The sequence below is a fragment of the Podarcis vaucheri genome (assembly GCF_965113315.1).
Source record: "Podarcis vaucheri genome assembly, chromosome: 4".
NCBI lineage: Eukaryota > Metazoa > Chordata > Lepidosauria > Squamata > Lacertidae > Podarcis > Podarcis vaucheri.
This window is the reverse complement of record NC_138762.1, coordinates 110,867,337-110,893,864: the sequence shown is the minus strand read 5'-3', so window position 1 is coordinate 110,893,864 and position 26,528 is coordinate 110,867,337. Positions and strand designations below refer to the sequence as shown.

The following is a 26,528-nucleotide window of genomic DNA, read 5'->3' as shown; positions in this document are numbered from 1 at the left end:
TGTAGAAAGCAGATGAGGACAGTTTGGAACAAAAGGTGGGCTTGTAACTTCAGTGATTTTAAGAGAGCACAGAAATGCAAGCCCCACCCCCTGAAATTTTTACATTACAAAAGAAATGTCCACATTACATATGCACATATTTATGGCTACTATTAAAGGGCACTTTCACTAAAAACTACAAATGTAATCTTTTTTTAAAAAAAGCAGCTTCCAACATAAAAGTCTTCTTAAAAATAATTCAAATGCTTCTGCTTATCAGATTTAAAAGCATGATTTGATATGAGATGTTTGACATTGAAATTATTTTTAACCTTCTGCTTGGAGGGAAAAAGACATTATTCAGAAGAACAAAAAAGAGACTTTTCTCTTTGGATTTCTCCCTTAAGAAAATCACATTATGTTTAAAGGATTTCTGTCCATGTGTAATAAAAGGTAGATGCATGAAATGCATAGGCAGGTCTCTCTCTTTTTCAGATCCATCTTTTTCTGGCCTCAAATGGCAGTTTTACAAGGAGAAGAGTCCCTGTTCACTCACATTTTTTCCAGTTCCTTCAGTATGAACAATTGTTCATTTAAGGGGATTTTGTTTTTTGCATATGGTTACGCAGCATTATGGATTTTATAGTCTTAACACTGCTTGGGCTGTTTGCTGCTTCTGTGCAGGTGGAGCTTGCTCCTGAGAATAAAATGCACATTGTTTGGAAAAGTTAATGTTTTGGGAGACAGGAAATAATCAGGTGAGAATGCATAATACTTTTTCTCATGCTATCATATCTGGTGTTGACAAGTTTTGAAAATAGCCTCTGATTTGGAGGTCAAAAGCCCTGAAACTACAGTGCATAAAATTAAATTCCATTTTGTAAAATTTTGGCAGTGTTGTCAACATTCTTATTTTCAGTTATGCTAACCAGCCCTATTGACACAGTCTCTCCCCCCCCCCCAGCAGAGGTATAAGACAGACAAACAGGCTTTTAAATATGACACAGGATACACTTGAATTACAGGTATAAACTAGCTTTAAAATAAGTCCCTCTAATCAGGAAAAACTGGGATTTGTAGTTATGCAAACTACAACTAGTGGCTACAAAGACCACAAAGGCTAGTGGCTTAGCAGAAAACTTTCAGCAACTCACCAAACTATAATTCCCAAGATATTTTGAGGGAAGCCCTTCCATTTAAAATTGTGCTTGCAATGTAGATAGTATGATGACCAGGTTTGAGTGAGCAAGTTAATTTATAAAACTTGTACCAAAGTCATCCCATCCCATGTGGATTCCCTTGTGTCCCAAAGCATTTTTATGTGGCCAGCAAGGCTGCCATTATTACATAGGAGACAGCATCAAATGATACATGCAAGACCCCTTGTGGAACTGACACATTCTACTTCCTTTGGGACTTGTGTGCCAGAAGCCAGGTGTTGGGGGTGGCATGGTGTGTTGTAAGAAAGGCCTAAGACAGCCCAAGGGCCACATTCGCTTCTGAACAAACTTTCAGGGGCCGCTTGCCAGTGGTGTGTGGGTCCACAGGCAAAGCAACCAATGTGAATTTTACCTTTGTTACCGTGAGCTCGTTTCTGCACTCTCTCCCCCACCCCTCTCTGTCCTCCAGACAGACAGTCAAGAAGCGCCATCAGAGTTCAAATCCTCACTATTCCACCAAGGCAGAAACACTGAAAGCGGCTGCCCTGCAGGATCCATGAGGCCACAAGGACCACATTTGGCCCCTGGACCTGATGTTCCCCATCCCTGCCTGGAGAGTACGCTTCCAGCAAATGAATTTTGCCACAGAGCCTCTCCTAAAGCAAAATGCCATATGTATGGGGGGGGGAGAGATGTTTCAGCACATCCTATTACTGATTATTATAATTTAGTGCCATATTTTGAACTGATGTTCCTTCTTGTTTACCCTTTATGCTAATACATAATAGGCAATTAATTAGTCTATTCTGTTGTTTCCCTTTATGTGAACTTGTCCTCTCCCCTTATTGTAACCTCATTTCCATTTGCTCTTAAGAATCTTTACTTATAAATGATCCATTTAAAATTCAGAGGAAAGCAAATATGTCATACTTTAGTTTTGTCTGTTTGAATGAAATAATTCTAGATAGCTAGGATTTTAGAACAAAGTATCTAACTTTCTGCGTGACACCTCATACATTTTTGTTATTTTTGCTGAATGGCAAATGTGGTTGACCAAAATCATATCTTTGAAAAATTAGGACTGTTTATCAAAGAGGTCACTGTAAGATTTTTATTTGATGTTAGAGAGATCTTTCCTTCCAAAGACAGTCAATGGATTGCATTGAACTTACAATCGTACAAAGTTGCTCCAGTTTACAAAGTCAATGGATTCCCTCCACTGGCTTCAGCTTACAATATCACGGAACTGAGGTGTCAGCCGCACAGTGAAAGGGACAGTAAGACCTAGGGAGGGAGGGAAGAGGTAAAGGAGTAGCTGAATTGAAAGGAATGTAATTGAATGATAGAGGTGGGGTTTAATTTATGTAATACAGTCGTACCTTGGTTTTCAAACAGAATGTGTTTCCGGAAGTCCGTTCGACTTTGAAATGTTTGGAAACCAAGGCGTGGCTTCCGATTGGCTGCAGGAGCATCCAGCTGTGGAAGCCGCTCTAGACATCCGGCTTCCGAGTTGAGGCATTCGAGTTCCAAGTTGTTAATGAACTAAGCTGTTAGAAAACCAAGGTACGACTATATAGAGAAAAGTTCTTATAAAGGCGCTTTAACATCTTGGCCAATGACATAGTTAAGCCTTTGACATTTCCCCCCAGAGCCAACAGGTCTGAGAACCATGGCTGCATGTGGGATGAACTATGGCAGCAGTTGCCAATATGGTGGCCTCCTGATGCTATTCAACCACAACTCCCATCAGCTCTAGGCAGGGATTATGGGAGTTGTGGTCCAATTGCATCTGGAGGGCATCCCATTCATTACCCCTGAGCTGGGTTGTTCACCCAGCTTCTCTTTAAGGACATAAAGCTGGACAAATTCTGTGTAAACCAAGATCTTCTACAGCTTGTACCTTTTGTCTTAAATTCAGTGTTCTGGTGTCTTCATGTCACATGCTCAGTTCTGCTGCTCCAATACCTTCTCTCCTTGGAGAAATTACTATTTTCTTAAGCGTCCAAATGATACAGTAGCACGAAGCCCAAGAGTGCAAATGTAGGAAGGATTTGAAGTCCAGCAGGAATGAATGCAGTACAGATTGTGAGACCAGGCAGCGACAGGAATGAATGCCCCCAGGGAGCAGGACTCTGATAATGTTATATGGAATTAAAATTAGGCCACAACTTTATTAAACTTCTGAATGTAGGAAGACCTTGACTTAGGCCTTGGGTGTGTGTCCCTCCCAACCCCCGGCCGGGGGGGAACGGGCTCGCCAGGGTAAATTGGATATGGGGGTGCTCTGCAAGACGTAAGTGTAGCAGGCAGCCAAATATCCTATATCCCCGCATGCAGGGTGCTTCACTGATGACCTTTCAGTGACACCCATATATATAACCCCTTTAAGAGCGGGACCCTGGAATCGCTGCCACAGGGGGGTTAGGCACAATGCCCCCCCCCCCGTATAGGGAAGAAAAGACTAAAGGATTCTACTCAAGGCCATAACCACAAAAGTTGTGATGAATTGCTATGGGGAAGACAAAACCTGCTAATGCAGGAAAATTTCTTCCTGGTCCTTCAACAGCAGCGACCGCTAAAGAGGAAGAAAAAGTTAACCTGCAAACAAGAAACATTAAACAAAGGGAGGGTGAATCTCCAGAGCTGACTGCCTGGCTGTTGTCGGCTCCACCTCCTATTTATAAATGGGGCTGGCCCCACCTCCAGCAAAAAAACTTGATTATTGAAGCTGTGCGTGAACCTCCAAAAATTAACACTGAAAGGCAAGTCAGCCCCTGTTTGCCAGTAAGCTCCCTGGGAACTGTAGCGCCAGGCGCGATCCCACAAAGGGCACCCACAATGTAAAGTGTGAGTGCACATTGCCTTGACTGCTGTTCTAGAGTGTTACTCTTCTTCATCATTGTCTGAAGTGGTGTGTGTAACCAACTAATCATAGAATCATAGAGGTGGAAGAGACCACAAGGGCCATCGAGTCCAACCCCCTGCCAAGCAGGAAACACCATCAGAGCACTCCTGACATATGGTTGTCAAGCCTCTGCTTAAAGACCTCCAAAGTAGGAGACTCCACCACACTCCTTGGCAGCAAATTCCACTGTCGAACAGCTCTTACTGTCAGGAAGTTCTTCCTAATGTTTAGGTGGAATCTTCTTTCTTGTAGTTTGCATCCATTGCTCCGTGTCCGCTTCTCTGGAGCAGCAGAAAACAACCTTTCTCCCTCCTCTATATGACATCCTTTTATATATTTGAACATGGCTATCATATCACCCCTTAACCTCCTCTTCTCCAGGCTAAACATGCCCAGCTCCCTTAGCTGTTCCTCATAAGGCATCATTTCCAGGCCTTTGACCATTTTGGTTGCCCTCCTCTGGACACGTTCCAGTTTGTCAGTGTCCTTCTTGAACTGTGGTGCCCAGAACTGGACACAGTACTCCAGGTGAGGTCTGACCAGAGCAGAATACAGTGGCACTATTACTTCCCTTGATCTAGATGCTATACTCCTATTGATGCAGCCCAGAATTGCATTGGCTTTTTTAGCTGCCGCGTCACACTGTTGGCTCATGTCAAGTTTGTGGTCAACCAAGACTCCTAGATCCTTTTCACATGTACTGCTCTCAAGCCAGGTGTCACCCATCTTGTATTTGTGTCTCTCATTTTTTTTTGCCCAAGTGCAATACTTTACATTTCTCCCTGTTAAAATTCATCTTGTTTGTTTTGGCCCAGTTCTCTAATCTGTCAAGGTCATTTTGAAGTGTGATCCTGTCCTCTGGGGTGTTAGCCACCCCTCCCAGTTTGGTGTCATCTGCAAATTTGATCAGGATGCCCTTGAGTCCATCATCCAAGTCGTTGATAAAGATGTTGAATAAGACCGGGCCCAAGACAGAACCCTGTGGCACCCCACTAGTCACTCTTCTCCAGGATGAAGAGGAACCATTGATGAGCACCCTTTGGGTTCGGCCAGTCAGCCAGTTACAAATCCACTGAGTGGTAGCATAGTCAAGACCGCATTTTACCAGCTTCTTTACAAGAATATCATGGGGCACCTTGTCGAATGCCTTGCTGAAATCAAGGTAGGCTACATCCACTGCGTTCCCTTCATCTACCAGGCTTGTAATTCTGTCAAAAAACGAGATCAGGTTAGTCTGACATGACTTATTTTTCAGAAATCCATGCTGACTATTGGTGATCACAGCATTCCTTTCTAGGTGCTCACAAACTGTTTGCTTAATGATCTGCTCCAGAATCTTCCCTGGTATTGATGTCAGACTGACTGGGCGGTAATTATTTGGGTCCTCTCTTTTCCCCTTTTTGAAAATAGGGACAACATTTGCCCTCCTCTAGTCTGCCGGGACTTCGCCTGTTCTCCAGGAATTCTCAAAGATGACTGCCAGTGGTTCTGAGATCACATCTGCCAGTTCTTTTAATACTCTTGGATGCAGTTCATCTGGCCCTGGAGACTTGAATACATCTAAACTAGCCAAGTATTCTTGTACTATCTCCTTGGTTATTCTGGGCTGTGTTTCCTCTGCTGAATCATTTGCTTCAAATTCTTCAGGTTGGGCATCGTTTTCTTTATCGGAGAAGACAGAGGCAAAGAAGGCATTGAGGAGTTCAGCCCTTTCTGTGTCCCCTGTTTGCATTTCACCATCTTCTCCTCTGAGTGACCCCACTGTTTCTTTGTTCTTCCTTTTGCTACGGACATACCCATAAAAGCCCTTTTTGTTGCTTTTAACCTCTCTAGCAAGCCTGAGTTCATTCTGTGCTTTAGCTTTTCTGACTTTGTGTCTACACGTGCTGGCTATTTGTTTGAATTCCTCTTTGGTGGTTTCCCCCATTTTCCATTTTTTGTACACATCCTTTTTTAATCTTAGTTAAAAGTTCTTTAGATAGCCACCCTGGCTTCTTTAGGCACCTTCCATGTTTCCGTCTCATTGGTATTGCCTGACATTGTGCTTTTACTATCTCCCTCTTAACAAACTCCCAGCCATCATGAACTCCCTTTCCTTTTAGTATTACTGTCCATGGGATCTCACCCAGCACTTCCCTAAATTTTATGAAGTCGGCTTTCTTAAAGTCAAGAAATTGAGTCCTAGTATGCTTGGCTGCTCCTTTCCGCTGTATAGTAAACTTCAGAAGAGCATGATCACTTGCGCCTAATGATCCTTCCACTTCTACCCCACTAACCAGGTCATCAACATTGGTTAGGACCAGATCTAAAATGGCTGTTCCTCTTGTTGCTTCTCCCACTTTCTGGACAATGAAGTTGTCTGCAAGGCCAGTGAGGAATCTGTTTGACCTTATGCTCTAAGCAAGTAGCTTGCATTTTATTCTTCTATTGAAAGCACTGGAGGTATATATTTAGTAGTCATCTCAGTAAGAGCATTTTGCAAACTTATTTTCAGGTGTTTCCATATGTTGTGTGCATTCATTCTAAGAGAAAGGGAGAAATATACAAGAGGTAAAAATATATTTACAAAAGGTAAAAAAAAATAATCTGCAGGGTAACTGCATGAATATTTTGAGACGTCTGTACACAGCCTGTTTTACACTGAAATTCTGCACAATTATGTTCCTAAGGAGGAAGAGACAACAGATGTTGACGAAAGATTGAACATTCTTAAAAGAGGCTGTTTAAATAAATAATTTTTTTTAATGAGCTACAGTTGCTCTCAGCAAGAGATATTTTGGCAAGCCAGTTAGACAGCAATCTATTTCTCAGATACATTGCCCATTTCAGTAAGATTAATGTCAAATAAAGTATTTTTTCTCACATCTTATCAGTAGAACAATTATACAGCTCCAATAATCCCCAAGTCAGTCTTTCAGAAAATAGCTGAATATTTCCTCCAGCAATTCATAAAGCAGATTAAATTAATATGATATCAGGTCAGAAATGCTACAAGTGGATGTATTTTTCACTGTTACAAATTAATTGTTTTACTCAGCACAAAAAGGGAGAAACAATCAGTAAAGGAGTACAGTTGTCAAGGTCTTTGTTGAATAAACGTCATTACAGTAGAGTTACATGCTATATCCAGCAAAGCACCTCAGGCTCTGCAAGGGGCAGAGAAGCCATCGTTTATTTGAAGGCCTTGAACTGTTTTAGGATTAAGGTTTGGATTCCATACCCTCTTAGCCAAGGATCCTTCTTAGATGTATTCTGCCCTATGCAAGGCAACGTGCTCATGGATGATCCATTCATAAATCTGCATGCAGTAGGTTTGATAGTCCTCCCTCCTCGTTTAGGAAGCAAACTGGGCTTACATGGGGAGTCATAACATCAGTCAAAACATCGGACATAATTTGAAAAGGATCATTGGCTAGGTGAGTTTGTGAATTTGCTATGAAACTAATAACAACATCCAAAACACCTTACATTGCAACCCACATTTAGTGAAATAGAAAAAAGTTGTCAATACTGGTACAGTAGAATATACACAGCATTCAGGGCTGGCAGTAAAGCATTCACATGACCACATTACAATCATTTGAACCGCTCTGGCTATGTGAACTGGCCCAAAGGCCAAAGAGACATGAGAAGATAACGTGGAAGTATTATGGCCGACACAGGTCAAACAAGAGAGAGATGATGACACATTGGTCAATAAGGGCCAATGTGAACATTTGGTGTGTGTGTGTGTGTATTGTGTGCATATTGACAAATTAGAGCATGTTCAGGAATAAAATATGAATACATTTAAAAGGCAGGTGGTACGACCCTTTTGAGACTGAGATTGGTAGATTTCAGAAGGCAAGTGGAGAATTGCAGAACAGAAACAAAAAAGAATGCTTCTATGAAAAAGCGGTATCCCTGATGTTTTAATTTTCAAGATGCAAGGCTTTTATTTTGTTCTAAACATGAGAAAGAATTTAAAAATCTGATCCCTAGTCTGCATTTTATGTCAGGGTTGGAGAACTTGTAACCCATGGGCCAATCTTGGCCCACCAAGGAGTTCGGTTTAATTCACCAGCCCATTTTACCCAAACCGCACCATTTGCCCATCACCTGACATGCGCTGGTGCCATCAGCTGATGGACTGGGGGCAGGGTCGAAATCTGCATTAGCTATGACCAGCAAGTAACAAGACCACAGAGGCTTGGCAGCAAGGTTGGGTATCTGCTGATCAGCCGATGGGGGGGGGCATTGAAACACTTTTTTACGCTTCTACTTTAACTGAATGGAGAGGTGGTGGCAACCCTAGCTGGGGGGGGGACTCCCCCCCCCCATAATTTAAACACTGAAGTGAGCACATGAGTGGCAGCAGCAGGGGGTGTGGGGGACTCTGCTGCCCACCTGCTCCAAGGAGAAGTGTTTTGCCCTTTGTGAAAGTGTTCCTTGGTTTGCACAAGCACTCTTGGAAGCACCCCCTTAAAATGTTCTCCTTTTAACATTGGCGTGACTAGGTAGGCAGTGGCAGGGAGGACTCTTCCCCTCCCCATGCACCACACTGCACCCCAACTGCCTGCTTGTTTGCGGGGAAGATGCTCCCAAAAGCACGTCACTCTTATGTGAGCCTCTTGAGGCTCCAACTTGAACATGGCTCTTTTAAAGCTTTAGCAAGTTGCCCTATACTTCTCTTTTAAACCTCTGGGATCTGGAGTTCAAAGGGGCAGGGAGGCGGCTTGCAAAGTCAAGTGATGGGTTGTGACAGATGAGTGGGTCCTCACAGCTGATCTTGATAAGGATTTTGCGCATGGAGCTAAAAGGTTTACCTGCCTCTGTTTTATGTGGGACAATCCATGGTTCTCTCCTCCCTCATTTTATCCTTTCAGCAATATTGTGGGAGCTTCATGGTGGAATCTGGGTCTCCCCCAAATTATAGGGCCTTTCTGCACTTATCATTTATAGTAGAATAATTGCTGGGCTGGGGTGTTTTTTGTATGTTGCCGCATGACGTCGACATCACTGTCAGGTTTGTGCTTTCTTTCAGTGATGAGTGACATCTCTGTCCAGAGTACCTCCATCATATTCTATGAAACTTTTTGTGATGTTTAGCATGATAGACTCACTAATATCTACCTAGGGATTCATGATGGACTGCTGCTGCTGCTGCTTCTGTAGCTTTCTGCAATATATACCAAACTAAATGGCTGTTTCAAGCACAAGCAGAGACCATTTGGGGAGCGGGGTTTGGAATGCAAATGAACCCTTTCTCCTGCAAATGATTTTTTCCTCCTTGTTAACTAAAAATATTTTATTTTTCAAGCATTCCCGACTTTGCTTTCCTTTGCTTTCCTCACCCTCCACACCATCACAAGTAGACTTCAGTCTGTTGATCTGCTTCTGTCAGGTGAGCAAACCCTTCGTCTGCTAGCTGTCTTACTCTCGGGGTCAGAATTTTACATGTGAAATTGTAAAACCTCTGGGGGTGGGGGTGTCTTCTTTTTTAAATATTGCAACTGAGAATTTGATAAAAGTGAATTTTTACGGCAAAGAATTTCAAAGATCTTGTTGAATTAGGATTCTGAACATTAATTAGAAGCACATTTTGCATTGCAAATGAGCTCAGTTTTGGCTAAAGTGGATCTGAAATTCCAGCTGTTTTGATCTCTCCTCATTTCATGCACAAAGCACATGATGTAGGTAACTGACTGACTTCTGTTGCCTGTCCAGGGAGCAACATGCTTTGTAAGCTTCTTCACATCCCTTGTGGTAGCTCCTTTGTGCTTGGCCAGCAGTGACCAAATCAGGTCCTTGCTTCAATTCTGCCTGCTCTTACTGTGCAGGATTGGTAATGTTGTGCTTTTGGCCTGGGCATTGCTACACCTATTGAAGTGCAGCTTTCCTGAGACCAAAGCAGCACATTTCTGATACTAGTTGTACTAAATGTCTGTAACGGAGAAGGTAGGAGTAGCAAACTTTCAGCATCAGGGTGGCAATCCCTACTGGGAGGCCACATGCGGGGGGGGGGGCAGAGCAACAAATGTGATGGCTACCTTTGTACAGTAGGATAGTTTCTACACACAGTCTCACACCCCTCCACCCTCCATCCAGGCAAGCCTTAGCAGAGTTCAAGGACACCTTCCATCCATTCAGAATTACTCAAGGAAGGTGCAAGGTGGGATTGGCAAGGGGTGTGTGTGGCCAGGGAGGGGCTATGGCCCGGAGAGAGTCCCAAGGACCAGAGAGAGGGCATGAAGGGTTCTGTTGGGCCACTGGGTCTTTGATTCCCTATACCTACTGTGGTGCCTTCAGTTTGTGCAGCCTTCACAATTTAATTGCATCCAGGGTAGGGGTTAGGATTCTACCCCATCCCACCTCCTTTCTTAGTTAGCTAGCACAGGCTCCCCCCCCCATTTAATGCCTTTCTTTACTGCCTCACCTTTACCACTGTGTTTGTGCCCCAGGGAACTGATAGACATTTGAAGACTCTCAGTTGTGGCATTAGCAATAAAGCAGATATCCAGTCAGCCAACAAACTGCTCTACAATTAGGTGTGCCTCCCATCAGTTTACCATAGCTGAAATCCCACTGAGATTTCTGAACCCCAAGTAGTTGCTCGGTTTGCTTTTCTGTTTGGGCCAGCCCCGCTAAGTGCTTGCCCCTTTCTGAGTTAAGGAGACACTCAAAGGGGCAGCACAGAATTGAAATACAGAATCCAGAGTACTGACTTACGAATGCAAAAAGAATGGTTGCACAAGGTGTTCACACATTCCTATGGGATGGTTGCCACTAATTACCAGTCTCTGAATCACCTATTTCACAACCTCACCAAGTTGATGGATCTGTCTGTGGAATCAGAACAAATCTTTCCAATGATTCATTTTTTGCCACAGATAAGATGTAAAACCATGACAGTGGATTGATGGGGGTTTAGGTTTTCTGCTCCTTTTTTAAGCGAAGATGTAGAACAGGTTCTTCTGTTTTATAGCCTGAAGCCGAACTGTCAACATAAATGATGTGCGGACTTTAATATCTGAGAGCCACGCTGAAAGAATTCCTTTTTAGCTTCTTCTTCTTTTTAAAGAACAGATTAAATGCCGCACAACACAGCTCATTACTGCCTAGCGTAAATTTATTGAAAAGGCAGTTTTTGCAAAAGTAGCTGGCATATTTTGTCTCCTTATTACCTGCTTTTGCTGAGCAGTGGATGACAGCTGGAGACAAGAAACATCTCCCCCCACCCTCTTAAATTGTTGTCAGTCTGTGAAGATTTCTGTTTGACCAAAAGCATCATTAAAAAATCATTAGCATATTGGTGAGTGTTAGGACTGGCCCAAAATGGGAATTAAGAAATTTGTTACTGTTTCACCCATTTCAAAGTATGCTATGTGAATGCACCTTTTCCTTGGATTGAGAGAAATTGACATGCATCTGTCATCCCAAAGTTACATGATGGCAGTTTCGGATGCTGTTGCATTAAGAGTAATAAACCTTAGGTTTTTGTTTTTGTTTTCTGTTGAGAACCTTGAGGGTAACCTGTCGTGGCCATTTGCTGCCAGTGGGCAGGGCTGGAGTCCAAGTGAGCTCAGCCAGAGCCGCCAAAGGGACAGGACAGAGTTTTCTCTCTCCATCTTTCTGCCACTCCTTTGTCTCACTCACCTTCCAGCTCCCCTTCATAGTCACTCACATGAAATTAGACCTCATGAAATTAAGCCTAGGGCTCACTGCTGTCCAGCTCTGCTGTAGCATTTTCTATACATAATTACAGTCATCCTTACAACTCTTTAGGGCAGGGCACTGTTATTTCCACATCTCAGACGCGGATGGAGCTGAGGTTGAGACCTGGGAAGGTAGCCCATCTAGGAGATGGAAATCTCAGACATCTGCTACCCTGTGAGATATCTTCGGGAGCCAAAAAGGCTAAAGAGTAAACCCTACACAAATCCAGAGTAGAGTCCCTAAGACAGTTGGATGGTGCCTTGTACACCTCCTTCTGGCAACTCCGGCAGCCAAGCTGGTGCCACACACATTGTTCTGCTTTTCTTTGGATCACATCAGTGAGGCCGAGAAGGGGGTCTTGTCGTCTGGGGAGCCCAGGTTCTCCATGCCCACTGCCCAGGCTTGCATCCCAGAAAGGTCAATTCAGTGCTGCTAACAGAATGCCTGGAGGCACACTTCATTGTCTCTTGAGACAGACAGAAGGCTGAGTTTATGGCAGGAGGAATGCTAGAGCTAGGGGCTTAGCTGCTATGCCTCACCTTCTCTGAGTGGTAGGGATGATGTGAGTTGAAAGCATTGCCTATCTCTCTGAATTTGCATTGAAAGGATGGATGCCTTTCCCTCTTCTTGGAGATTGCAATCATAGTCTTGTCTCTTAAAGCAGCAGATGCCTGAGGAGGAGCAGGAGAACTCTGACAGTTTTGCTTACAATGTGTGCAACTTAATGAGAAAGCAAACACTTCTAACACATGAAGACACCCCCTCATGGAATAACTGCAACCACCCAAGCATAGCTCTTTGATTGGGGCAATGACTTCCATTGCGAAGGGGCGCAGCTTGCAACTGGGTTTGAGTCCCGGAAACACTTGGTTGTGGTTGTTCTTTAAGGAAAGAAACAATGCCTGCCCTCCTTTACAAGTTTTCAGCACTCTCTCCCGTTGAAGGAATGTGGCTGGCTGGCAGGGCTGCAGCCCCCCCACCCCACCCCCGCTTTGAATAATGTTTTCTCCCCAAATATCCTCTCCACAGCACCAAATATCTCCAAAATAAACTTTCTCTCCCCAGCCCCATAAATCCAACATATATGTCAACAGTAATTTTCAGGTTTGCATTTCAAAGAAGCTCCCACTAAGACGGTTTCAGGTTTCTCTCAGGCCTACTTCTCAAAAGCAGCAGATTATGGCCAAGCTGACTCCAGACTGTATCGCCTCCAACTGCAAGCTGATGTCCTTTCATGAGAAAACATTCCTATACATGAAAACCTAAGTTGTCCTAAGCACAAGTCATAAATGGCTATCTCTGTGTTCACAGATCAGTGATGACTCCATGCACACTCTCAGTCACGGGGACGCGAATCCCCCTTTGCCAAGGCTCAAGAGGAGCAGCAGCATTCCTGCTGTTCATTGTCCCCACATCAGCTGCTCTGTGAGGCACCTCCCAGGTAGGGAGCTGAGTCTGTGAAATCCCACTGGCCAAAGCCACCCATGAAAATTGCAGTGGAGGCAGCCCCACCAGTTCTCCTCACTCAAAACCACCTGCACTTTAAAGTGACACAGTTTGGGGATCAAATGAATTCACAGCCGCCGCCCCCTTCCTCTGACTGAAGTAATGTCAGGTGAACACCCCAGCTTGCTTCATAACTGACTCGAGCCATTTGTAAGGGTCAACACTCCATGAAATGATAATCAGATGGAGGGAGGTTGTGTCTCTTATGATAGCTAAATGGAACCTCCATGTTCAGAAATAGTATATCTCTGGGTACCAGGTGCTGAGGACCCATAACAGGGAACCATTATCTGACTGGCCATTGTTGGAAACTGAATGATGATCCGGGTGAAGTGAAGATCTGACCTCCAGGTACCAGGATGGTGAGAGGGGAGGCTGGGATTTCCTGGATCTTAGCCTGATCTAGTGTAAGAATTAAACAAGGTTTCTCCCCTCACATTGTCCTCATGATCATCATCACGTGTGGGAGGAGAGCAGCATCACTTCGTTGGACTCTCACTGTCCACTGTGGCCACATGCCGGAAGGCCTGTTTTACCCACACGGGTTCCCCAAATGCAGGTGCTGATGATAATCGGATGAACTAAGGCTCTGCTATCAAAACTTGCTCGGTTAGGCCTGGGGTAGTGTACAGTTATTTAATAGAATGAGGTCTCTGCTTTCTTCACTTGGTAGGATCCAGATTATTGTAATGTAATCATTGTGTGTGGTGGGGGATTTTATAGAATTAGCTTTGTTATCCCTTTTTTGCTTTTTTGGATTTCTCTGCCATTTTTTTAAAAAATACTTTTCTATTTTAATGAGCAGTATCTTGTAATATGATCGTGGAGAAAATCAAATTAGGAAAGCTGAGTGGTGGAGAATCAAAAGAAGACAGAGACTAGGAAGGCAGCCAGAACATTTTGACATGAACCTGGCATTTCAATGGCACCTATTTACAGTATATTGCCAGCTCCGCTTCACAGCTTCCTGACAGTGGAAACTGTGCCCTTTTGTTCCGGCTCCTTTCTAACACTGAGCCTAGTACTTCTGTGGCAGAGCTTTCTCTGGAAAGCAGCACTTCAGGTGCAGCAGGTGGGGCATCACACGATGGAAGAATCCTCCATTTCTCTCCCCCTGCAAATCCCTGCATGTAGAAAACCAACATGTCTCCTGCCTTACATCTTACGTGCAGGACATTTTTATTTCTATTTTGCAGTAAGGCTTTTTCAACCATGAAAACCCCACCTGCAATCTGAAATGGCAGAGCCCAAACCTTAATTACCCATCTCAGTGAGAGCCAAGTTTAGAGTCCCAAATCCATTTCAGTATAGTCTGCTTTTACTGAGTAAAATTGCAACAGTTCAAAGTCTCTTAGCATCCAACTTCACCTTGAAATTTTGCTGTAGGTAATGTAGGCAGTGCTTCACTTCAGGGGATACTGGCATCTTTGGGGGGGGGGGGTAAAAAGTGTGCACATACTGTAACAACTTTATGGTGAATACTGGCATCTATTTTTCCGGGGGGGGGGGAGCACCGAATGACAAGTTAAGGATTCAAAGCACCATTCAAAGCAGCTTTATTAAATGGATCAAAATTTTATTTGTTTCTCTTGACATTCCTCAGATGTTTAGCCATTAAGGAACCTCTAAAATTGCTTCCAAAATTCACTCTAATTTAAACTTTTATTATTTTTTAAAAACCAGAATTCTTAATTTTAGTTAGGTAAAACTACTTAGGAGAGATAATTATATATAAAGACACCCCCCCCCCCCATTTTCTCTTTCCAGAAAATGAGTAAATGTCTTACCTCCATGTCTTGCAGTATATACAAACCTTGTTAGCTGGTCAAGGAGCTTCTCCTGAGCCCACTCAGCTTCTCTGTTCTGTGTGCATGTTTGTTGTAGACCTCAGTCATTCATTCATTCATACATGCATGCACGCACACCTCTTGATTTCTCTGCACTTGACTCACCCTACACTTAGTGATGGGTGGCTGTGTGTGTGAATTGGCCTCTACTGAGAAATATTTGAGGTGCTATAAAAATGTTGTCTGCACAGCTAGGTTTGAAATAACCCATTCACACAAACATGCCAAAGGGGCCTGGGTCACCTGCACATGATGGCTTGCCTGTATGAATGGTCCAGAGACATAACTCCACAGCTGGAGCTCTCAGGATCACACAGGGCTTTTCAGTAGAGTCTCTTCACCAGTTCAGCACCTTCTTACTAACTACAGAGCAATTAGGAGCGAGAAACCAGCTGGTCTGCTTGCATGCAACGCACAGGCCTCCTTCCACCCTGTGCCACCTGATTCTACTTTATTATCATATTGTAATAAGTGTTTTCTTCTTTAGAATTTTTGAGGCAATATTGTGAAAGCAACCTTTTCAGTGATATGCTTTCTTATTTGGTGCTTTTAAGAAAAGGCTCCTTTGTGCTATGTAGGATTTTCTTTTCCAATTGACTTGAGGTCACTTGAAACGCCCCCACTCTTGTGGCTAGACGGAACCTGTGTATTAATGTTTTCTACTGAACCTGCAGGTATTATAGGAGAATGAGCAAAGCAAGCGACAAAAACTCTTTCAGAAAAGCAGTTTGGGCCTTTTTACAGGCACTAAATGATTTAAAGTGATACAGGGTAGTGAGCTGTGTACTCTCTTTGTGCCTTTGTTTGCCTGCTTGTATACTTCTGTGTATTGCCATTGATTGGAGGTTCTGGTATTACAAATGACCTTTGAATGAAGTCTCTGTTAACTTAGCAAAAAATGTTAAGTTATTGTCTCTTTTAAAAGTAGAATACAGTGGTACCTCGGGTTACATATGCTTCAGGTTACATATGCTTTAGGTTACAGACCCCACTAACCCAGAAATAGTACCTTGGGTTAAGACCCTGCTTTGGCTACTCCTGCCTCAAACTATTAGTCTCTACCTTAAAGTTTTTGGTAGATCTGGGAGGCAGATTAATCAAACCGTGAATCTGAGGGTGACATAGAGGACATTTCAGTCCCAAAGCCTGATCCATTTCTGGGATATTTAAGAGAGCTTTTTTTTTTAATATCAAAAGAAAATGTTTTGAGTACCCATGTCATAAAGTCAGACAGGATTATCTCCCCAAGCCAATTCCAAACCCTATGATCAGACTAGATAGGCCAGTGTCTCCATCAGGGATTAAAGATGTCATAAGATCCAACTTGTTTTTTTAAAACGACACTTTTTTGAGTAAGAAGGATGTCAGTGTGAGCAATTGCAGTGCTCTCATATTGGTAACAAAATTTTACTCATAATATTATCATAGCATTCCCTTCATAGGGAATACAGCTCTAAGAGCAATCTCTCCCAAATGGAACTTTTTAATGAGACATAAGGCTGACAGAAAAACCTGATTAAAATAACTGTCTTAGCCAAGATTGCTTTCTGCCATTAATGAAGTTGCTTTAGATCATGACAATGATCTTGTTCACTTAGATTCCTGTCCATCTTGCTTAATTTAACTTAATTGGCAACCTTAGATCCCTCCATGGTGCTGTTTCCATGAATATGATGAATGAGCTCAAGAATGGAGAGTGTCAGGAAGCAAGCTGATTTTAACCCTTCCCATCGAACTCGTCTTCTGGGACACTCTGATCCTATTGGCAGGCACCAATACCTGAATAATAAGTGGGAGGGGATTAGATATATCTGCATTTTCTGTGTCTTCAGAGGTTGCGAACAAGAATGCCAGTTCTGTTTGCCTAACTCTGGGAGAAGAACAAAGGAAGTGTGCTAAGAGGTAGAAGAGGAACAACAAGATTTAGTGTGGCAAATAGAAGGGTGCTGCTATAGTAATTGCATAGGTGCAAAACAGAGAGTGTAGCAGGAGAACAATCCCTGCTACTCACAGCTGAGCCTAATAGATGGGCTTGCTGCCTTGGCCTTCAGTTCAGGATTATGGCTTTGCTGGAAGAGAAGTGTCTCCATGAGACATAATCATCTAGACAAGTTCTGGGTATTGCTGGACTTCCACTTAGCTATCTGTGACGTTGATAGAAAGACACATTGAATTAGTAGCTTCTCTTCTTTAAGCCAAAAACTACAAATACTTATACAATTCACTTTTGTTTTACGAAGCACTTTATCGTCTTCTTTTTTCTTTTGGAGAAGTGGGGGTTGAACTCCTACAACTGGTGCATGTTGCTAAAATATATTTTTACCGGGTTGTTTCATGCTGAGAATCAGTGCAAGGTCGTAACTGTTATGTGTTGCGGCACAGGCCACAGCTAAAGGGAAAGGTTTATGGTTATCTTTTCACTGTGGCCTTCCTAAGAAGAACAGGAGCATTGAGTTGTACAAAGTTGAACCTGGCCATTCGCACATATTTCCCCTCTTCCTCCTGACTTCTTGTGACCCATTGTATTCCTGATTGAGTGGCTTCTTCCGCTGTAGGGGCTTGGCATAGGCAGGTCCTGCTTTGTAGCAAAGTATTAGAGCATTTTTGTTCTATGATCCTAAACCTTGTTGCTTATAGACCAAGAAGTTCCAGCATTTCAAGTTTCAGGGCCAGAGAAATTTCAGAGTGGTCTGTGTGTGATTAACAGCACTGTGAAATGTCTTCTCCTGAATATACTCAAGGCTGAATTCTCCTCCCACCACCACCACCCAAAAAGCAAGGCAGTTCAGGAGCATTTGTTGCAATTATGTTTTTTATACTTCATAATAAGCAGTTAGTAACTCTGGTCCAAAAGCCATCATTTTGGCTTTCCTAGTATAAACTGTTTTGTGCCTTTGGCACACATATATGCGAGGCAATGGAATTGTCCTAGGATTTGCCCAGTTTACAGAGCCAGGGAGTTGACTTGAGAAATGCGGTCTGAAACATAGATTGCCCTCTTTGTCTTTCCTAAATGACACCCCTGTGGGCCAGTCCTTAATCCTGCTATCAGTTTTCCAGTGGGATTGATATCCTTCTTCACTAGTTTAGTTTTGGATTAAAAATGTGTAAGTCTTCTTATACTGTGCTCCAGGAACCCAATCATTGAAATGAAAAACTATAAGCACAAGACAGATACAGTTGTGGGGCTGGGGCTGTGCATATAGAAGCTTCTCGACAGCCCAAATAAGCAAATGCAATGCAGACTAGTATAAAACAGCATTTTAACACACACTGAGCAGGCTACTCTCAGAATAGATGTCACATCTTTTTGAAATCTTCCAGCTCTCATTACGTGCAACAAGATGCTTTCAAGAGTTGGTAACCTGGATATGTATGGGTGCATTAAAGTGCATACGTGTCAATCTACCTCAAACGACACATCTAACCACCACTTATTTCAGTGAGATTCAGAAGAACATCATGAACCATGCTCCCAGACGCACATATCTTTAGTCATTGCATGGTTAAAAGCGTCCTTCCAGAAATATATCAGGGTGAAAATTATTTTTCTGAGTATCTTCTCCTCCTGTCAGTATTAACCCTTAGCATTCAAAATCTGCTAAAGTGCTGATAAAGATTCTTGTATTTTGTTTCTCAGCCATCCCTGACTGTATTCATTTCTCTCTCCTTAGTCCTTGTATAATCCATTGCTTTATCCCTTTCCCCCTTTATTTTCCATCCAATTTGAAATTTCTCTTTAGCTTTTGCCATCCACAGGGCATTCCGCTGCTTTGCCAGTACATATCCCAGAACATACTGTGGATGAGATGCTCAGTAGTCTGTCCAGAGGGTCAGTGAGGCTCTGAATCAGTCCCTGGAGGTGTGCAGGTTCAATGAGCTGATGCTGTTGGCTGCAGATTGGAGCTCCCAGATGCTGATGCTGCTGCTGCTGCTGCTGCTGCCTTGACTTGAACATGATGCAGACCAGGAGGTTTTTGTCTCTGCATGCAGTGGGGGGGGGAGATCACAAGAAACATCTTTGTAACACATTCCATTGCTTACTATGCAAGATTGCTATCATGGTATTTCCTCTTGGTTGTGGCTTTTAAAATATTAGCTGTTAAATATGGGGTGTCAGCCCGACGCTAGGTACAGGGAAGAGATGTTATTTTTAATACAGATTTCAACACTACACCTAACTCTCAATAAATTTCAGTATTCCCCACAAACCTTTTAATTCCTTCCATTCCATATTAAGCCAGCCATTCCCTTGAAACTGCTGGCAGAAATTATATTGTATTCTAGGGTAGCAGGTATCTTCAAGGTTTCCTCCTCAGTTTTTGCAGACCACTTAACTCTTCTCTCTTACCAGAAGAGACCTCAACAGTGGAAAGTTGTTGGAGAGACTGAAAATGAACTATTGAAATAAATAAAACTATTTAGAAAGCCCACAGGATCAAATATCATTATCCAATTGTTTCCTTTCATGAGAAGATTCCACCTAAACATTAGGAAGAAACATTACAAGAAAGAAGATTCCACCTAAACATTAGGAAGAACTTCGTGACAGTAAGAGCTGTTCGACAGTGGAATTTGCTGCCAAGGAGTGTGGTGGAGTCTCCTTCTTTGGAGGTCTTTAGGCAGAGGCTTGACAACCATATGTCAGGAGTGCTCTGATGCTGTTTCCTGCTTGGCAGGGGGTTGGACTCAATGGCCCTTGTGGTCTCTTCCAACTCTATGATTCTATGAATTTTGAATTTTGAATGAAGTTAGAAAAATCACCGCAACTGAAACCTTCCGCAGCACACTGCAGCTGTTGAATGTAATATTCAATTCACACATTGCCTTTTGACTATTTTTTTGGTGCCACTTTTGAGTAGAATACTGTTGTAGCAAGATTCATGACGGGGTGGGTAGAAAGCAGAGTTTACCAGAAGGGGAGGGAGAAAAGGGAAACAAAATCATGGAGGGAAGCTAAATTGTAGGTATCAAAGGGGAAATAGTGTGGGGAAGTGTCCCATACAGGGAAGTAGTGAGACGGGGAATCACTCGGGGAGGTGGGAGAGAAAGAGAAAAGGAAAAAGGAGTGCACTAAGGAGACCAGTCATGGGGTGGTGAAAAAAACACACAGGCACTCTGCACATGTACAGAGGAGTTTCTTTTGCACCCAGAGAGCTTTGCCAGATGTGTTGGACAGAGGATTAGCAGAAGAGGAGGAAGGAGGATGTAGCATTGGAATAGGGGTTGGAAATGACAACCCAGATACCAAGGAGACGCAGAATAGATGGGGCTGTCTGCTTCAGAATTTGGTGGGTTTGTGGAAATGGGGCTTAGCAGTTGCAGTATGTGTGGGGGGGGAGATAAGATCCAGAAGACTCTGTGGGGGTGGTCTGTGTGCATGTGGGGAGGTCATGGGAAAGGAGGGGAGAGAAGGCATGGGGGAGAAGGGGATGCAAAGCAAGGCTGCAAAATGGAAGAGATCCACATCAAAATGGAGACTGGGAAGGTTCAAAGGAGGTCTACCAATTGCATGGAGTGGGAAGAAGGTCTGGCATTATCACGAGGGAGGGGGAGGTTGTGATGTGTAAAGGGAGTGGGGAGTGGGCTTACCCAGGTTAGTCAAGAGTGGGAAGTGTTAACAGTGTGAGGTTTGAGGTGGGTGGGGCTAGTGAGCCACACAGCTGCCCCAGGACAAAATGAAATAGAAGATACAGTTAAGCACCTTCCATATGATGAGCAGCATGGCCTGAGTCATGCTGAAAGGGAAAGCCAGGATGATTCAGAATGTTTTAAGTAAGCATCTAAAGAAGAGCACCATAGATGCTGGCTGGGTATTTGAACGGACATAATTTCACAAAATGAGTGCAAAAATGCTTTTAGCTCTCTATAGTTAAAGTTCATATAAATGTGCTAAAAATTGAAAAATGAATATGCAAAAAATGAATGTCATAAGCTTTTTATGCAAATCAGTTTGAGTCACTTCGTGAGAAAAACAACTAACAAATATTAATTAGCAGAAGCATGAAGGTCTGACAAATGCCTCAGTTGCTTCGTTGACAATGTCATTTCCCAGAAGGTGGAAGAACCAACAAGGGCATCATCTGTCTTGGACCTGGTCCTTGCCAATCGGGAGGAACAGATTGATGAAGTGGAAGTGCTCTTGTTCTCCTGGGTTCCAGGATACAGAGGCAAGGGAAAACTGAGTGTAGTTGGACACACACTCTGGACTTTAAGAAGGCCAATTTGGTATTGTCCGCATTTGGGCATTCAGTTTTTCTCCTTTTAGAAACTCCCATCCTTCTTGGACTCCCTGCTCATTGAGTATTTCTGACTACGGGATCACATCCCCTAGCTCCTTCAGCTTTTTGAAATCGGCCTTCTTAACGGCCACATTTGCATGTGATGCTTAGTCAAAACATGAGCAAGCATGAAAGAGCAAGTGTACTGGTTCACAGTCAGAAAAGTGTGGCCACTTTGCTCCCCCCTTGCTGTGCAACCAGGATCTGAGCCATGACTTAGTGCTATGTGTGAACCCAGACTTTTAGTTTGTGTCTCCCACAAAAAAACGTGATTGGTAAGTGCAAAACAAACCTTGTTTACTACTCCTGGTTTGTTGGCTGTAAGACAAATCATGAACCTAAGTTTACACATAGCCCTAAGCCCAGTCATGACACAGTAGCATGGAAGTTGTGTGTGGGGAGGGGAGCAAATTAGAAGCTGCAGTCCTACTTTGTGCCATAGATTGGCTTAACGTTGTGAGTTAGCCAAGCCAATGCACGTCCCATTGGAGAACAGTAGTTTACTTGCAGTACAGTATCTGATCATGATGCTGTATGTCAATAAGGCTCTGACTTTTGTGTCTGCATAGGAGTGTTAAAAATGGGGGTGAATGTTTGGCATGCAAACGGCCCTCACTTCAATCCCTTGTCTTCCCAGAGTAAAAGAAAGAATCAGGGCTGGAAACAGCTTGTGCCTGATGCCCTGGAAATCCACAGCCTGCCTCAGAAGATAGCACTGAACTTGATGCGCCTGTGGCCTGGTTCATTCCAAGGCAGCTTCATGTGTTCAAGAGGGGACTGGTGGCTCTGTTCGGCTTGATGGGCCACAAGCTGAAAGGCTAAAGGTTAAGTGTTGAGGGCAGTCCTTCACAGACCCTGCATGACCACGGTGTGTGGCTACTTGCTCTGGCCTCTTGTGTGGAAAGAGGCTTGCCTCAGCTTAGAGGAAAGCAAAGAAGGCACAGGAACCAACCCCCTTAGAAGAACTCCATAGGTGTGTTAAAGGGTGTATTGTTATTGTTCTACGGTAGAATTAAATGGAAGGATGTGGAAAACTATGTTTTGACTGCTGCACTGAGCAACAATAACAATGAAAGTCGCAGTGTGTGTGCGTGTGTGCGCGTGTGTGTGCGCGCATGCAAGAGATAGAAAGTACAAGGTGCCATTCCAGAAAGTGAGTTATTGCTACAAGAAGGGAGAATTTTACAGCTTATAGACTTGAGTAAGAATGTGAATAGTAATAAGCTCTGTAAAATAAAAGACCTTGAGAAGATTCAGCCTCTGCTGTTATAATTCATGTTGGATGTCAGCTTTTCAACCATTTTCATTCTTTCTCGCAGAAAGAGGTCATACCTCTGAAGGATGTGTGTAAATTTGCTGGTCTGAATGAACAGCAATTGCCAATGCTGTTGTCCTATCTGAAAGCAAATTATATTACTATGATTAGGTCACAAATTGTCTAATATTATACTTTACATTTTCTTCATTCAGTTATTTTTTACTCAGCCAGGAAGTGGAAAGCCTTGAACGAATCTATCCAAGTTTTGCATTCTGTTGACAAGTAATATTCCATAAACTTTTTTCAGTCACCTAAAGACACTTGTTTGCAGATTTGCAAAGCTCCGTTCTTCTCTTCTTGCTGCCACATAGATTTGATGAGAGATTATATGTGTGAAGGAAAGAGAACTAGCAATTTGGGGGGGGGAGAGGGAACCAATAAGGAATAGAATACTGAATGAAACATTTCCTAGGCATTAAGTTTGATTAAGAGACTGTGAACAGTTTCCACTGTTAAATCAAGGAAAATAACATTTCTTCTTTTTAAATTCCATAGAGGTACTCACATTAGTTTATTCCAGTGAAAATATCAAAGAGCCCTGTGGCACAGCTCAAAGACTAGATTTGCTACCAAAACACTGAAATTTGTAATGAATTTGAAGTTTGTCCTCAGGCAAAACATCTGAGAGGAATTTGGAAAAAAGCTAGAAAGCTTCAGCATGACAGCGAAAAATGTCTCAGTACAAAGAGCTCCACATTTCCCTGAGTTGCTGCCAGGTTTTGCCAAAAGTGTAATTCAAGGCACATCCATCTGAGGAATACCATTTCTAAGATTTTGGGGGGAAGTGGGGGGGGGGATGTTTGGCTGAGAGCAGTGATCTTTCTCAGAGAGGTTTCCCACACCGCATTTAAATACCAGCTCATTTATATATGGTTTTATATATGGTTTTGCTAGAAGCAAGAAATAGATTATTTTAAAATATCATTATATGGCACAAGAGTGAAGATCAAAGATAATGATGGTTCTGGGTGGTAATGATATAATTACATGTATCCATCTGACTGGGTTGCCCCAGAACGGCTGTGATAAAACAGAAACTTCTTATCATGAATTTCTCTTTAGATGTGAGGAGCTATCCTACCCTCCACACCTGCTGGCAAATCAGGGATAGCAAACCTCACATGTTGTTCTTCTGGTTCAATGTGTGGACTCCATGGACGGGCATGGCTGGCCATGACTTCAGTCCCAGATTTATTGGTCTGATTCCAACCAGTTGATGCTCCTCTGCATCTAGTCTTTGGTTCACCTTCACTGTGCGACCTTCTGGCCCTTTCCATACAAACTAGCGCCCATGGTCACCATTTACCTCTGGCTTCCTAAAAAACTGCCCCTTCCCTTAACCAAGAAGTGTTTAGTCACTGTTGCAGATCTTTTCACAGTTGGGCCAATATTGTAGTCTGCCGCTTCCCCCACAATGTGATCCTGAAAGGGAAGCAACAGCTACTGAGGGAGCCAAGAGTGAAAATGGGACATTGAGATCAGGGAAGTAAACCATCATGCTTGAAGTTCTTCAAGGGTCATGAGGTCTGCAGATTGCAGGGAAGCCAATCTGGAGGGTGTGATGGCAGCAGAGGATTCCTTCCCAGCATGGCTTCTGGGCAAAACTCACCGTTCAGATCTTGCAGAAGATTTTATTTGATTCATTATAAAATCTTTCTAAGCTGCTTTTCATTCAAATTAATCCCAAAGCAGCTTACGAACAATAAATAACTAGAACATAATTTGTTGTTGTTGTTGTTTAGTCGTTTAGTCGTGTCCGACTCTTCGTGACCCCATGGACCAGAACACGCCAGGCACTTCTGTCCTCCACTGCCTCCCGCAGTTTGATCAAACTCATGCTAGTAGCTTCAAGAACACCATCCAACCATCTCATTCTCTGTCGTCCCCTTCTCCTTGTGCCCTCCATCTTTCCCAACATCAGGGTCTTTTCCAGGGAGTCCTCTCTTCTCATGAGGTGGCCAAAGTATTGGAGCCTCAGCTTCACAATCTGTCCTTCCAGTGAGCACTCAGGGCTGATTTCCTTCAGAATGGAGAGGTTTGATCTTCTTGCAGTCCATGGGACTCTCAAGAGTCTCCTCCAGCACCATAATTCAAAAGCATCAATTCTTCGGCGATCAGCCTTCTTTATGGTCCAGCTCTCACTTCCATGTATGGAAGTGAGAGAACATAATAGAACATCTAAAAATGCAGCCGTTACAATCTACAAAACACTGTTAATAAGGCAACAACTAAAAAAATAAGCTAAACATCACAATTAAAGCAAAACGCACATTATATGATTATTAAATCAATACAACATTTATAATCTGTAAAACAAAATAAAAAAGCAGCAAAAAATAAACTAGGCACTGTTAAGTTCATACACACATGTGAGTCATACACGTGACTCACAATCATTAACTCAGCTCATTAAAATGCACAGATGATATATTCACCCCCCCAAAAGAAAACATTTTTAACCATGGTATCAGTCATAGTCGGTTTTGTAGTGTTGTGTGCTCAGAATCCAGAAGAGAGATATTATTACAATTAAGCCTGTTTTAACACAGAGAGACAGATGCCAGAGGTCTGTCTATAAGCACTTGCAATAGGAGCATATGCATGGCATCAGATTTACTAATACTTGCATCCCTGAGCCCTAGGCTCTTTCTGAAGCTGAGGGGAGGGAATGTTTTTATGTTGTAACATTTTCCCTGGGTAGCAGCAAATTGGCTGGCGTGCATTTGTCTTGAGCTGAACTGCACAGAGTCACTTGAGAGAGAGAGAGGGGGAGGGAGGGAGGGAGAGAGGGAGAGAGAGAAGACTGGCGGCTGCAGTGGGAGGGTGGGTAGAAAGAGAAATAATTTTTAAACTGCAGCTGTGTAGCTAAATTACATGTCTGAAAGTTAAGAGATGAAAAATATGAAGCTGATGCATATGGACACTATTAGGCAGGCTGAAAAAGAAACTTTGGATGCAAGAGTTCTGCTTCTGTCAGGAGCAGTGTTTTATTTCTACAATGCAACACAGGTTGTGTCCTAGGGCAGGATTAATGAAACAGGCTCAAAATAAGTCTTTATGATAGCTACAACTATATCTGCAGCTTCATGGACCTCAGAGTTAGGAGCAATTAATGTGGAAGCAGCAACCCTGTGATGGCCCTTAAGTTACAAGAGCAATAGTCTTGCTGCCGAGGCCATGGCTGTATCCCGTGCTACTTCAGCAACATCTGGCTACAGAGGGGAGGGCCGAGTCCCATAGAGCTGATGGGGGGACAGCATTGCCTCCTATGCCAGCATTGGCCCCAGCAGTCCCAGAATGGTGTGGGATGGAGTCATGCAAAATGATAGCTATGCCCCTGCAGAAACTGTCCCACCAGTTCAGGGGTGTGTGTGAGGGACAGGGAGAAGTGCTGCCAGCTTTCCTTTAAGGGTTACAAAGGATAAGGTTACCAGATTTTTTTCAATGAATACGAGGACACTTGAAACAAACAAACAAATGTTTGGGATGTTGATGCTGCAGCGATGATGGTGGCAGGGGGGTGGCCACCGCCTTGACCTCAACTGCCACGTTTCCCCTTTCTCTGAGGCTTCTACAGTGGTACCTTGGGTTACATACGCTTCAGGGTACATACGCTTCAGGTTACAGACTCCGCTAACCCAGAAATAGTACCTTGGGTTAAGAACTTTGCTTCAGGATGAGAACAGAAATCGTGCTCTGCCAGTGCAGCGGCAGTGGGAGGACCCATTAGCTAAAGTGGTGCTTCAGGTTAAGAACAGTTTCAGGTTAAGAACGGACCTCTGGAACGAATTAAGTACTTAACCCGAGGTACCACTGTATCTCCTTTCTCCCTGAGCC

The 26,528-nt window shown here is 43.3% G+C and overlaps 1 protein-coding gene across 12 annotated transcripts in view; it reads left to right on the top strand.

The window, feature by feature from the left end:
* PCDH17 (protocadherin 17) overlaps positions 1-26,528 on the top strand; it is a 140,928-nt gene that overhangs the window by 94,382 nt on the left and 20,018 nt on the right. For 4 of the 12 annotated variants that reach the window (XM_082221397.1, XM_082221398.1, XM_082221393.1 and 1 more), the window contains exon 4: positions 9,344-9,427. The exons of 6 other annotated variants lie outside the window; for them this stretch is intronic. In XM_082221397.1, the coding sequence (XP_082077523.1) occupies positions 9,344-9,427 (84 nt within the window). Of the gene's footprint in view, positions 1-9,343; positions 9,428-13,050; positions 13,074-26,528 lie in introns of those variants that run through there. 2 more of the 12 variants (XM_082221395.1, XM_082221403.1) reach the window with 2 other exon arrangements.